The sequence below is a fragment of the Dipteris shenzhenensis genome, chromosome 13, assembly GCF_047967505.1.
Source record: "Dipteris shenzhenensis isolate YYH24624 ecotype China chromosome 13, Dip_SZ_1.0, whole genome shotgun sequence".
Taxonomy (NCBI): domain Eukaryota; kingdom Viridiplantae; phylum Streptophyta; class Polypodiopsida; order Gleicheniales; family Dipteridaceae; genus Dipteris; species Dipteris shenzhenensis.
Window position 1 is genome coordinate 4,831,702 of NC_141608.1, and position 14,833 is coordinate 4,846,534.

Here is a 14,833-nt window from a genome sequence, read left to right on the forward strand (position 1 = left end):
CAGCAGTAGAGGCAACCACTGTAGCATTGGCTGGCCTCAGATCAACCCCAGAAACAATATTCCACAAATGCTTTGCAACAAGAATATGTTTCAAGAGATAAGACCACATCGGATAGTTGGTGCCATCCAACTTATCATCTTCACGAAGAACGCCAAATAGATCTTGATTGTTCCCAGCCATAGCAAATGTGATACCCTGAAAGAGACCTGAAAACCCAAAAGCCTCAAGGCTATCACTGCAAAAAGCTGGCTGTCCAAAAATGACAGCAAATATCTGCAAAATTCCGACCCAAATCAAAGGGCAAATGCAGATCTGACCCAAATGTGACTGTGGCAGGCAATGTTCACTGCAAAAACAGCAAATCTGACAAAAGCCCCAAATTTAATGAGGGCAAATAGGCCAAAAAGAGGGTAAATGTAGAAAAGCCCCGAATTTTGCTGAGATTTTGCAAATGTGAGCCAATGTATTGTAATCTGACCCAATGTCTTGCAAAAGTGACTCAATGTCCTGCAATATGACCCAATGTATTGCAAACAAACAAGAAATTGCAGAAGAAAATAGCCTCAAGGCTTGCAACTGCAAAATTAGGACTGCTGTCCACAAATTGTCTGCAAAAGTGCACCAAATCCCGGAGCAAGTACAATGCACGTACAGCGTACAACGCGGGTACTGAACTGATGTACAGAACAGTACGGATATCGGCACGGAATCCAATGTATGGCTGTACGGATGTAGGTACTACGTAGTACAGTGTACGGCTGTACGGTGTCCAACTGACAAAAACACAGTACGGGTAGGTATGCTGACTGTACAAAATACATGTACGGAGAGCAGTACAATACCCTGTATGGACAAGTACGTAGTGCAAGTACGGATCTGTACAGTTGCTTAGGTACGTAGCTGTACAGTGTACGAAATGCAGGTACCAAACTGTACGGTGTACGAAATGCAGGTACCAAACTGTACGATGTACGGCGATGCATATTCGAATCTGTATGGCTGTACGACAAAGCAAGTATGGCTGTACGATGACGCAGGTACGAAGCAGGCTGTGAGTACGATCGTCCGTACCGTGCAACTGTACGGATGAAGGAGGCTGGTGCGAGTCCGGGGGCAAGAGACAAATTTGAACGTGGCTCTGATACCACTGTAGGATCGATGAATGAAAAGAGAGTGCAAGGTACAAAGAGTCGAAGAGTCACAGCCATCACGTCAATCTTGAGTAGTGAAAAAGAAGGAGTACAAGGTACAAGTACCTAGACCTAGGACTAAGTGTCCTAGGTGTCACATGGACTAAGTGTCCTATGTGGCCTAAAAGGCACTAACACTACAAGTGCCTATATTTATGCCTACAAGGCACATACCATGGCCTATAGGGCATCACTAGAACCACCAGGAGATGGCCTACAATTGAGCCCTCTGGATGGTAGTCCATCCTTTTGAGAAAGACGTCCCGATGACTTATACAATAGCTGGAATGGTGCAAGCACTGGTCTTTTGGCCTGCTTGTATTGTAATGTTGATTCACCAATCCACATAACCAATCCGTAAACTTCTAATTTCTTCTTCAACCAATCATATCATTTATTGTACTGATAAAGCTGAAATAATATTACTCATTTCGTGATTGCAAATTTTATAGTTCCCCATTTTCCATTTGTGGACGTGCATGGCAAGATGCATCAAATAAATAATGCAGTTGCAAACAATCATGAATGACATGGAGATAAGAACCTGGAATGCCCTAAATACAAAAGACACTCATGTAAACAAAACTACTTACTTCATAATAAGGGCCTGCTTATCCGATTCTGATGCAAAAAAATCATCATCCTCATGCATGAGTGCATAATTTTCTTTTGAGCCCAAAGTATTATGTGGCATCCTCATGAGCTCAACCCGAGTCCTTGTCAAATTATCTTCTGCATCTCGAATAGCTTTCTTTATTGTATTGATCTGATAAACAGAGAAGCTTATTGATCTCTCTCTCTCTCTCTCTCTCTCTCTCTCTCTCTCTCTCACACACACACACACACACACACACACACAAAAAAAAAAAAGTAAATTCACATAAGACATTGATTTTTCGAGTTAAAATCATAAATAGTCTCTCCTCAGTCAAAGTGAGTACTGTACCATAACTTGAAAGCTTAAGTTTGCATCTTAACAGATACACGCCATCGCTTGTAACCTCGTCACCAAACATCATCATCATCTCATGCAGGCATAGTTTGAAGCGTCCTCTCTGCCATCAGATGGGGCCTTCCAAACAACCACATACATAAAAAAGGGTCTCGAAGATGGTTGCCAGCAGGCTCCCTGTTGTGACCTTGCTTTCTCCTCCCCTCTTGCCTGAGACGGGAGGAAGGGGGGTGGTATGCAAGAGCCATGGGATGGTACAAGACTGAGCCTACACATGTGCACATCGGGAAGGTGCACAATTATTCCTACCCAAGGACCATTCAGATCTTTAGAGGCAATCCCCTACCATTAGATCAGAATTGATTCCACTGTCTTTTATATGAGGTTTATAAGTGACATTGTAACATGCAACGGTTATCTGATCGTGTAATTCACAGCAAGACCTTCTTTAAATCTTTAGCGAGGAATGACGTTGTTTACCATAGAGAGAGAAAGGAGATGAGGGTAGAGAGAGTAGAGTCGACAACCAATTGGGTCCCTGTACCCACTGAGGGCCCCCTTCCCCAATCAAGGGAGAATTTGCTTTTTACTTGGAGAACTGAGAAATACAAAGAACACTCTTCAAGAGAGCACGGAACACGCTTCTAAAGAGCTCACTGTGCACACGAATAGCAGACCCAAGGACCTGAGAGGCAACGCCGATCAATACCGAGACCTTGATGCTGTCCACACTGACGATGTAGGACGCTTCTGCAAGGCAAGGAAGAGGCTTGTGCTGTCTACCAGAATGCAAGGTTACTGCGTGAGTGAGAGAGTAAAAACTAGAAGTTATAGATCCTATGAGAGAACTGAGAGATGACTGAAATATAGAGCTGAGAGTGAGCTGTGTAAACTGTAAAAGAGAGTTGAAAAAGCTGAGGAAACAGTGTCCAAACCTCTCTCCGTTTGCTGGTCCAAACCTCCGACTGTTGTGCTGCGTGGTCACCTTCAGATCAGGCTGAATTGATTGCCAAGGGACTGAGGCTAGAGCAGGGCCAGATCTGAGGATCTCAAGGGCTGCACAAGAGGCTGAAGTGGAGCTGTAGGAGGACTGAAGGCAGGAGCAAACTGAATGAGAAAACAGGGCAGCCAAGGGGCCCTTTTATAGGGCTGGACTGAGCCAACCCAGTCTGTAAACAGACCGACTCAGTCTGTTTTACAGACTGGCTGGCCTACAACCAGCCTATAAAAAGCCCTCCCTGGCTCATTTGCCAGGGGAGTTTTTAGGCAGCCTTTGCAGGCTGCCTTCCTTGCTTACCTCATGCAGTAATTTGGCTTGGGCCTAGTGGTCTTGGTGATTTGGCTCCCTTTTCTTTACCCATTTGAGACTTTTTGTTCTAACAATGTTCGACGAAATTTGGAATTTAAGCTGCTCACCATAACCGTTGTATACTTCTTTGTCTTTGTTTTGTCTCCACCTTTGAAGCTAAGGATTTTATTGACAATGCAAGTGGAATATTGTTTTCTTGTGCCCTCTCAATGTATCCTTCTTTGGCTTGTTCTCTATCCCATTCCTTTGTAGACTTCCTTGATGATAACCACCCCTCCCATCTTAACTTTGCATGAAGAATGCTGTGGGATTCCTTCTGAACCGTCTGAATTGATCAATTTGAGACTTCAAGTGGTGAAGCTCTTTTACTAAGGAATATGTTGTACTTAAGTGATACATGATTGTTTTATGTAGTGAGGATTCTTTGTATTCTGATTGGTAAAAACACATTTAGAGGAATCCATCTAAAAAGCTCTAATGGTGAAATGATTTTAAAGGAAAAATTTATAGAGAAAGCATCCAATATCGCATCAATTGAGCAAACGAGCTTTTTTATTCTATTCTATTGTGTGCACATGCCTTTGGGTAGTGTTTTCAAATTTTGCATCCACAGGGTCCATAGGGATGCAAGAACATGCATGGTGAAATATGGTGGGAAGGAAAAACCTATAGATCCCTCATCTGATAAGGTGCATAAGGAGGCCACTGTTTGCAAAAAATGCCTTTAGACACACTGTAATGGATAAGGGGTTTGGAAACTTTTTTTCTCAAAATGATTGATGGAGGTACACATTGAAACCCATGTAGCCTATGGATTTTAAAAAACATCAAATTATGATAAGAACAAAATTATCAAACCCTAAAAATAGAGATGTGTGCTATCAAATCATGAAATACTTGGTTCTATGGTGAAGTGTCTACATATGTGATCTCTAACATTTGTTGAGGCATCTTGAATTATAGCTTTTCCTAGAAGATACGAACCCCCACATAAAGTGTTGGAGTTTAACATCTCCTATATGTACAATAGAAAGTGAGGGCTTCTTTGTGGGTGTGCCACCCAGTGTGAGGTAGATCATCAGGTTAGAAGAGTGTTGGACCAGTGCCAGGAAGGGGCATGTCCTCGCCATGTATTGCGAGGGTACCATGCAGGCAGCTTGGTTTCACAGTCGGGTCAGGGGCTGTAGGTGGGGTTGGAGTGCAGCATCAGGCCATCCCAACAGGCGACAGCCAAGGTTGGGGGCTAGGTTGGCCGCCCAACCTGGTCAGATTACACCGACCAAACTGGTTGGTAAACCAGACCAGAACTAGCACACTTGGGTCCGTTTAGGCCGACCTGTGGGTCAGCCAGTACGGCCTGCATAAGCAAGCCAATTGCAAGGGGGTCACCCCTATGGGGCCCTCTTGCCCCTCTTTCACCATTGTTTTCTCCGCAATTCATGCAAGTTTTCCCTGATCTTCACGTGTTGATCGTCTCTTCCTCCATCACATTTTTCCCTGTTGTTCGAGTTTGCCTCAGTTTGTTGTTTGCATTTCCACGTGGTGTTAGAGCAGCAAGTTGACTAGAAGCTGGAACCTGGAGAGTGTTTGGAGCCAGCAGCAGTTTAGAGTTCTTTGCTGCCATTCGGAGGTCATCGAGGGACTGTCGGAGTGTGTTGCTGAGAGGTGTGGGTAGATTGGTTGCACAAGAGCAAGGCAACGCGTGCATAGGGATGAAGGCGATCCTGTGAGAAGTGTAGCAAGGCATGGACAGCAAGAGCTACGTAAGAAGAAGCTCAAGGCAGCGAGCAACGGAGCAGCCCCTCCCTCCTTTCCAGCCTCTTCTTAATTCCCAGCCTCCTCTTTTCTTTCCTAACCTTCTATCTCCTCTTCTTTTCCTACCCACCCTCCCTTTCATAAGAGCTACTTCTCCTCCCCTCTGGAGGATGTGCCCTCAAAGATCACCAAGAAAGGGTACCGGTCCCTCGACTGCAGCATCACTCGTCTTTGTACATCAGGGATCCTTCGATTTCTTCTGCTAGAGAGGGGGTTTCCATGAGGGTTGGAGATTCCAATGAGTTGATCCTTGATATGTTGGCACATGTCTCCATCCCCAGCAAGGTTCCAAGACTTCAAGACTAAGACAGGCAACGTATACATCGGCGATAGTTCCACAATCAAAGTCCATGGAGAGGCAAGGCTGGAGATCATCCCCAAAGGTAGAAGGGAGAAGCCCTCCTCCGAGGTGTTGCTTGTTCCATCCTTGACTTTCATTTGCTCTCCATTCATGAGGTGCGTAAGCTTGGCACCCGAGCGGAATTCAATAAAGACTTTGTGGCCAGCAAGGATACAACAACTAGTCAAGTTGTGTGTAATGGCTCAGTGGAAAATGGCTTCTACAAGCTCATAGCTCTCTCTTCCATCCCTGGAACCCCTCGCGGTGACCTACGGCATTTCAGGCATGGCCGCTTGAACGTGGAAGTGTTATGTCAAGCTGCCCAGGAGCAAGCACATGCTTGATGGTTTACCTAATGTGGGCAGCAAGCATAGGCATTGCAATTCATGTATTTGAAGGAAGCAACATAGAGAAGCCTTTCCGAAGCAGGTTGATAGGCCACATCAAAAAACCTAAGAAGTGATACACACAAATTTCTGTGGTTCTATGCAGATCCCGACTCTAGGTGGAGCTATTGATTCATGATTCAGCACATTGACATGGGTATATTTATTGGCTCAAAAATATTTGTATTTTCCCTATTTTCGAGATAGGTGTGCTCTAGTTGAAAAAGAATCCAAGATGCCAGTGAAAGCAATCCGGGCTGATAAAGGTAATTCACCTATAGGGGCGCAACTTGCAGGACTTTCTAATTACCCCATTGTGATCTGCATGGAGCTTTTTCTCCCTTGAGTCACTCAGGAGGGATATCTATCACACCAGAATCTCACAAGGTCTCTGTCAACCACCTGGGTACAAGGTGAGAACTCGGACCCTCCTCTTGCAGGGGATCAGCAACATTTGGATCTTCTTCCGAGTGATCTTCTGGAGACTGGTACCTGCTTTGGCTCTGGAATAGGAACACTAGCTTGTTCTTCATTATCACTTGGCTCTACAAGGATTGGTGGCTCTTCAACCACGGAGTTGATATCTACTCATCAATTGCTCTCCTTGTGGGATCGCATAACCTATAACCTGTCAATTGAGAGTTGTACTCTACAAAGACTAGCTTCTGGGATATGCATCCATTTTCCCCCTCTGCTTCTTGGGATATGCATCACAGCCAAACACCTGGAAATAAGATGCATTAGGATTTCTACCAAAATATGCCTCATAAGGAGCTACCTTCAGGACAGGAGTTGTCAGAGAATGATTGATGATGTGAATTGCCGTTGATGTAGCCTCCCCCAAGAGAAAACGGGAAACTTCACGGTGCTCCAGCAGGGTTCATGCCATTTCCACTATTATCCCGTTTTTCCTTTCAACCACCCATTCTCGAATGGGGTCCCTGTGTTTGCTTGCTCTCTTTTGATGCTTTTTTCAGTGCAAAATCTTTCAAAAGCATGTGAGCAAGACTCATCTACCTTTGTAAAGGAGTCGCCCTCTCAAGAGACATGGAAGAGAGCCATGCACGTGGAGATCGAGTTCATTGAGAAGAACATGACCTGGGAACTGGTTCCACGGCCTTTGCAACATCATGTCAGAGGTGTCAAGTGGGTCTATAAGACCAAGTACACATCTGATGGAGCTGTGGACAAACATAAAGTATGACTTGTGACCAAAGGGTATGCAAAGCACCCAAGAATCGATCATGAAGATACCTTTGCCCCAACAGCACGGGTGGCTATGATCCAAATAATTCTGACGGTCGCTGCTCGCATTCCACTGCACTTTCGCAATAAGGAGGACATGGGGCAAGTTGACATGCAGCAAGGCTTGGAGAAAGAGACCACAGTTATGGCTGCCTTGCACGCAGCAATCTGAATGCCACATGGGCAGTAAGTACATGTCCTTCTACTATTCATTTTCGGGCATAGATTGCTTGTCTAAGGCCAAAATACTCCGCAGTGGGAGATTCACCCCAAGATCACAAGATACTTATGTGGAAGGCAAATCAAATACATGTAGTTACTTAATGTAAAGAGGACAAAAGAGTCAGATGTATAACCAAGATAGAATTAAATATATAGGTAAATCTCAAGTACAAAAACTTGCCAATGTATGACCAACAGCTCTACAAAGAATCCCTGAGGTAAGGTACCAAAACAAGGCGCTCTTTGCTGCATCCTCTTAAGGAAACTCCTCTCTGCCACATGCCTCTGTGATACTGCTCAAGGCTGGGCACTCCTGCAAAGATATGCTCTGTTGGTGTCCTGCAGACAAAGCTCCCTTTTGCTGCACCCTCACGCTTTGTCCTGCAAACAAAGCTCCCTTTGCTGCACCCTCATGCTCTCCTACAGTGAGTAGGTATGAACCTAGGTATGCTGCAGATGTCTGGACTTTTGCCCTGCACGAACACTCTGTGTATGTGGTACTCCCAATGCTCTTCACTCATGGGAGGTGATTTGCAGGGCATGAGTAGACTCTTAGGCGCCTTCTGGCTGCTCTCCCAGTCCAAGCTCTCTAAAGTTTGTTCTATTGGCCCCCTTGCCTGGAGCCCTTTATATAGGGCAGTGAGCCCTCCAAAACAGGCCGACTGGCCCCTGATCTGGCTGACAGATAAGTGTTGGTGAATCGATCAGATTTTTTGACCTCTCCCCCTCTCTCGAAATAACTACGAGCGTAAATCACATGAAAGAAGACATCACGACACAGTAGTTTCTCCAAAAAGACTCTATGTATTACACTAAAAGAGGCCCAACCCGACTAGACTTGTTGCCCATACAAAAAGATTCTAAAGACAAGATTTGACGATATGACCAGTTGACGAGTCTGCTAACAGTAGAAGCTAGGCTCGAATCAGTGAAGTTAACTCTCATCAAGAATCTACATGCATTGCTGTAACATGCAACAATAATCTGATTGTATAATCACAGCAAGACCTTTAAACCTTTAGTGAGGAATTAGCATTATGCACCATAGAGAGAGAAAGGAGATGAGGGTAGAAAGAGAAACAGAGTCGACAACCGATTGGGTCCATGTACCCAGTGAGGGCCCCCTCCCCCAATCAGGGGAGACTTTGCTTTAAACTTGGAGAACTGAAAGATACAAATAACACTCTTCGAGAGAGCACGAAAACACGCTTTTGAAGAGTACACTGTGCACACGTGTTGCAGACCCAACCACCTGAGAGGCAACTCCAACCAATATCGAGACCTTGATGCTGTCCACACTGACGATGTAGGGCACTTCTGCAAGGCAAGGAAGAGGCTTGTGCTGTCCACCAGTATGCAGGGTTACTACGTGAGAGAGAGTGAAAACTAGGAGTAATAGATCTAAGAGAGCTGAGATGTGAGCTATGCAAAACTGTAAAAGAGAACTGTAAAGAGCTGCTGAAACAGTGCCCAAACCTTACTCTGTTTGCTGGTCCGAATCCTTGACTATTGTGCTGCGTCGTCACCTTCTAGGAGGGCTGAACTGAGGCCAAGAGCTGAGGCTGATCAGGAGCCAAACTCTGAAGTGTCAGGGCTGCACAAGGGGGCTGGAGAGGAGCTTGTAGGAGTGCTTCCGGCTGGGAGGCTGAGTGAGGAATCAGGGCATGGAGCCCCCCTTTATATAGGGGGTTGGAACTGAGCCAACCAGCCCCAAAACTGGCCGACTTTTGGGTCGGCTGTTTTGGGCTGCTGGTTGGGCTCTTTGCCCCATAAATGCCTCTCTAGGGTGGGGTGCAGGGCAGTGTATAAAGGCAGCCCATTCCTCTTCATATGTTCCAGCCCCAAGGGGGCCCAAAAGGGCTCCTATCCTAGGCTGGACCTAGACCTACCTAGAATCCTAAGATGGAAACACTACCCTACTGTTACCAGTGAACAAGGACTGATCTTTTGACTTGACCTAAGGCGGACTGATCTTCTGACTTGACCTAAGGTGGACTGATCTTCTGACTTGACCTAAGGTTGAGAGCCTGACCTACGTAGCTTGTGCCTGACTGTCCCTGGACAAGGGCTCACAAAGGGGTCACAGCATACAACAAAATCTCCTATTAGGGAGCTATAACACACTTGTCAATGTAGCCAGTGTGTCTCCTTGCACCCAAGTGCAGGGGTACATGTGACAATTGCACTGCACAAAGCAGCCCAGACAAAAAAGGCCCATCTCACGACAAACATTGAACATATTGTAACCTCCGTGCATCCATTGGACCGCCATGTACTTGCCATGCAGAGAAAACACCACGTCATTTCCATGCAGGAGAGTAGCAACGTCGCGATTCAAGCGATTCAAGACCACCCCCCTCAAACATTATTTGTGACCTTGTTACAACATGTGCAGTCCCCTTCTATATGTATGGTAATTTAGAAAGATGCTATGAGCTTTTGAAGGTCCTTTTAAATTCATAAATTTATTTTTGCTCCATAGACTATTGAAATTCATTTTTGCCTTCTTCCCTTTGTTCTCACATCACCTCAAACTTGATGCACCAATTCATTATCAGTTCACATTTGTAAATGTTTAAAGTATGCTTGTATGTTTACATGGCAGCATACACGTGGTGTGTGTGCTGTAATTAGACATAAAATTGCAATACACCAAATCTCACCTGGGTCCTTGTCGAGCTTGTCCATCTCTTTCGTTGAGCAATTTCTGCACCATCAAGACCATATCTTGCAGGGTCTCTCTCTGCGACAGCAACAGCCCTGTCAAGTTCATCCACCTTCCCACCCAAAATCCACTCTTCAACAAGTGAAAGAAAAACAGATGATGAACAGATTTAAATAATCAGCATTTTATTCCACTAGGATCTTTAAACAGCAAATATTTCACTTCACCAGGGCGGCTGAAAAAACAATCAATGCCATGTTTTGGATCAAAATAATATTTTGTGCTACTGGGATCCTAAACTGTACCTGCCAATCAATGCTCTCACAACCTGCAAGAATAGCTTTTCCCATCTGAGAACATTCATTTTTACCCTTAGTAAGTTGCTCCCATGTTTTGAAATTTGTTTGAACCTTGCTTACCTGTCACATAAATGCAAAAAGATACAGTCGTTATCATTGCTCATTTAGGACCCGGTTTAACACAGATATGTGCACCCAAGCTACTATGAACAATTATTTAAAAAGAATGAATCCAATCCTTCCATGTTTCCATGTTTCTTTTGTTCTTTTTTAAAGAAGAAAGAGAGAAAAGCATATACACATCTGTACGTGTACATTACACAGCTTGCATATAGCATACCTTCAAGGAGGTTCACAGTCCCTCATGTGCATTACGGCGGTAAGAGGTATAAGAGGCATGCCATACGAGGCACATAAGGTATGAGACTCTAAAGACTTTTAGAGGCATCAATTATTTTTTATTTTTTATAGTTCCAAGGGGAGGGGGAAGACTTACAAACGATCACAGATTCACAAGCCATGTATATGCTCATAGGAAACACAACCAACATTGATTAGCCTGCATTATAGCACGACATACTTTCCAAGCCCTTAAAAATCTTTGGCAGGAGGGGATGCCACGTATGTGGCTAGACAGCTGGATATCGGCACCCTTCTAGCCTTACCCTCTCCCTGTTCTGAGCGCAAAAGCACAGTCAGAGTCCAAACCAAGCAGGGTCGACATGTGGGGGCCAGATAGAATAGGGCATTCTAAGTGTGTAAAATGCTTTGGAGGCTTGCTATGCGCAATGGTCATCCTAGCTTGACTTATTTCATACTTCCAAAGCAATCACAGGATGATTCCCAAACCCTCTAACCCAATGAGAAAGGGCGCCAATAGCTAAGCACGACCAAGTGCTAGGTCCCTCCTTTCTCTCCATCTGCCCCTCAACCCACATCTGCTTCCTCCCTTTTCTCTCTTCTGCAGTTCCCCCTCGCCCAATTTAACTCCTGCTCATACGGATTGGGTTGTCCACTGGCTGTACAGCTCACTATGATAGAGACAACCTGGATCCATCCAGCAAGAGCCAATATATCGGGTTCACAGCTCCTGTTTATTATTCCTTTGTGCCATGGTTTCACAAAGGAGGACATGGAGAGCAAGCACTGTGTGCCATGGTCTCTCCTCACCCTGAGGTTCCTAGCGAATACAGGAACATTTTACTTGCGATTGGTACAAAAGGAGAGCTTTGAAATGTGGACAGTATCAATGTGGCAGGCTGGCTGGCCAATTGGCCAAGGCGCACTTTACAAGACACCGCACTGCAGGAAAGGGAGAGCTTCCTCAGACCCCTGCAATTAACTCTTCTGTGGCACTCCTATAATGACATGGCTGCCTGCATGGTTTCCGCAGCCTGGCTCTATGTGCTACCTCAACAGCATGCCCATGACATCCCCTTTTGCTGAAGCTTGAAACAAAATTCAGGTACAAAAGCCTGCTCCAAATTGGAGACAGCTTCTCAATGGCTGATACTTGACCAACGGTGGAAGCTGCCAATCAATTGGGGCACCGTTTGGCAGCCATCAGAGCCCTACTAGAGAAGAAGAAACTGGCACCTAGGTCATGAAAAGACCAGTTACTAATTTCTGGCAAGAAGAACCATCAAAAGACGCCTGGACTTGCCTTTTGAATCATACACAGACTGTAATTCCCAGTCATGCAAATTCACCAATGCTTCATGGTCTACAAACCATGAACTACCTAGGATAGCATCTGCTGGTCCTAAGCTTGTGATAATATCATCCCACTAATGCTGAGCTGAACATAAGGGGCCACTGTGTAGGTACTGACTAGTAGCTTGGTGGTACAAAATGCAATGTGCAACTGGAGAGCTGTCGCAAATTGCATGGTGGGCCATTGACCTTCAAGGCCAGATAATCTTTGACCAAATCCTCCCACCATCAAAGAGAAGTATGACTGTCCTCCAATTTAGGCATAACACATGAGGACATCATTGACTGGAATCTTTGGAGGCACTCACTATGTGAAGGCGGTGCTATAATGGCAACAAAGACAAATTGAATTCAATACCCCGATTGCCCTCCTGCTGAGTTTCTGCTGCCATCATGACAGCAACCAACCATAAAGGTCATCTGCCAAAGAGTTTTTGCTGTCAAATTCAACAATCAACGATTGCATGAGGCACCATGGGTTGAAAGGAATTTGTACAGATTATCCAGACTTCCTCACAGAATACAAGAAGGCTTCCATCTTCAGCTTCAGAGACAGCTTGAAGGTAGGCTGACTGGCCTTAGGGTGGATTTCAAGTAATGATGTCTCGAATTAGGAGGTGATTCACTGTGCCGCTGTACAGCAGCAGCCAAGTGGCCACACAAGCAGGCTGAGAACATGTAGAGGGAGCATCCCGTGCAGGGTGCCACATCAGCCACCCAACCTTCCACGTGCACACCCAGGTCTGGGCAAGAGCAGCGGGTATCACCCATCTGCCTTCTACACTCAAGAGTAATCATTTGGATATTGGCACAGCCCTCAAAAAAACCTCCACAGAGGGGGCCAGATGCACCCATCCTTGTGCACATGCACCCTCATTCACATGTATGTGAGCAAATACATATTCTGAGTTCAGTCAGCACGTGTCCACAGTCAGTTACTAAGCAAGGGCATACTTTGTGAGGCTAAAAGAAAAGGAAAATAGAGACGTACTTATCTCTTCTCTGTGCTGGAGAACATTCCGGATGATCTACAAATGCATGTTGTTGGACAGCATAGCACCTTTTGAATTTTTGCATAGAATCATTTTTTAAGGCCAATTTTTAAATCTGGCTATGCGTTAACAGAACAATCTGCTTTGGACACGATCATCATTGTCTCTCTTTTCTTTTCCCTTTTGTGGGCCTCATGACTTTGAGGCAATACTTCTTGGCCAGCTGTGGGATTTGAGCGTGTATAATATTTTTGAACCCTTTAGTTGTAAGGGTAAGAAGTGTTTACGGAGTTACTGCCATGACTAAAAATCACTCAGCAGATTACATGTGTACCATCCTTAAAGTACATGAGAATCTTTAAGGCAAAAAAGATCTCCGCGAATCAATCACAAGGATTCTTGAAGATCCAACTTTCAGACACAAGTTTGAAGATCTGGGATCAGATGCAATGCGGAACCTCAACACCAGCTGACATGCCAATCAGCATGATCAAGGACAACACACCTGCCGAGTAACCCCTGGACCAAGTCAGCCCCAGTCATTACAAGGTGAGGATCACCCCTGACGTCCTAGTTCACCATCCAACGACGGCGACGATTGATGTAGGAGTCCCGTCCCAGTAATAATGGACAGCAAAAGCCATGCTCCAGGTGCTTCTAGCTTCTATTTTCAACTGTGTAGTCTGGTTTGAATTGAACAGGTCATTGTTTCTCCGTGGGGCAAATGCCTGCTTCAGAATTCGCTTACGATACCCCTTATTCGCTAGGCTATAAGTATCGCTCAATTTGTCGAGTGGTATCAACAGGTAGACAATAAATCCCATATTAGGTGCAATTTTAAGAAGAGGACACGACTATAAAACCCATGGCATCATTTTTTTCCAATGTCGATGCACCTTTCTTGTTTTTTTGCACATTGAGGATTGAATCTTCCCTCAAATTCACAAGAACTCCGCCAGGTAAAGTGTAAGCTGTCGTACATCCCGGAACTAATCAATCCCCACCTGCTACTCGTAACAAAAGATCACGGGATCTAGCATCCTGTCAGGAGTAATTAATGCAAACTAAAGCCAGGCGGATGCAACTGCATACAGAAGACAGGGAAGCAACGAATCTGGAGCTGTAAAAATCGCAAGCGGAAGTGATTGGGCAGCCGTGCGATGCGATGAAAAGGGCGCATTCATGGAGTTGGGTTTGGATCTAATGAGGGCGATGCGAATCGAGGGATCTGGAAGGGGAGGAAGGGAATGCGAGAGAGCTTACCGAGCCCTGGACTTCTTCCTTGACGAGGTAGAAAGGGTCCTGGGCAGCCGACATGGATTGAGATGGAGTGAAGGATCAGAGCTGAAAGATGGGGAGGGAGACAAAGGGTGCTGGGTTGGGTGCGTAGAGATCCCGGGAAGAAGAGGGTGTTATTTATTGTCAACGGAATTTACTACTATAGTTCTTATAGCATATAAGCTTATATATGTGCTTTCATCATCCCCCTTAATTAGCTCACCTGTCTCCATTTCTTAAAAGGGCTCTCACATCAACTCCCATTGTGGGTGTTTCCATGTGAATGCCGCAAGTTAGCTCAATCTCGGTGCTTCAGAGTTGCTATCACTCACCCAACATCCAATCCAACGCCTTCCGCCTGACTCCAGCCCCCACTACAGTGTTCTTCTTACCTTCCAAATTCATGTCGTCCATAACTCTACTACG

General features: G+C 45.3%; 1 protein-coding gene across 2 annotated transcripts in view; it reads right to left on the minus strand.

Moving 5' to 3' along the window:
• The window catches only part of SYP61 (syntaxin of plants 61), a 37,995-nt gene extending 23,447 nt beyond the window's left edge, over positions 1-14,548 (minus strand). For both annotated transcript variants that reach the window (XM_087383894.1, XM_087383893.1), the window contains exons 1-4: positions 14,393-14,548; positions 10,431-10,544; positions 10,124-10,237; positions 1,785-1,957 (exon numbers count right to left, since the gene is read on the minus strand). In XM_087383894.1, the coding sequence (XP_087240020.1) occupies positions 1,785-1,957; positions 10,124-10,237; positions 10,431-10,544; positions 14,393-14,446 (455 nt within the window). In that variant the 5' untranslated portion in view covers positions 14,447-14,548. The remainder of the gene's footprint in view (positions 1-1,784; positions 1,958-10,123; positions 10,238-10,430; positions 10,545-14,392) is intronic.
• Between the last annotated feature and the right edge of the window lie 285 nt (positions 14,549-14,833).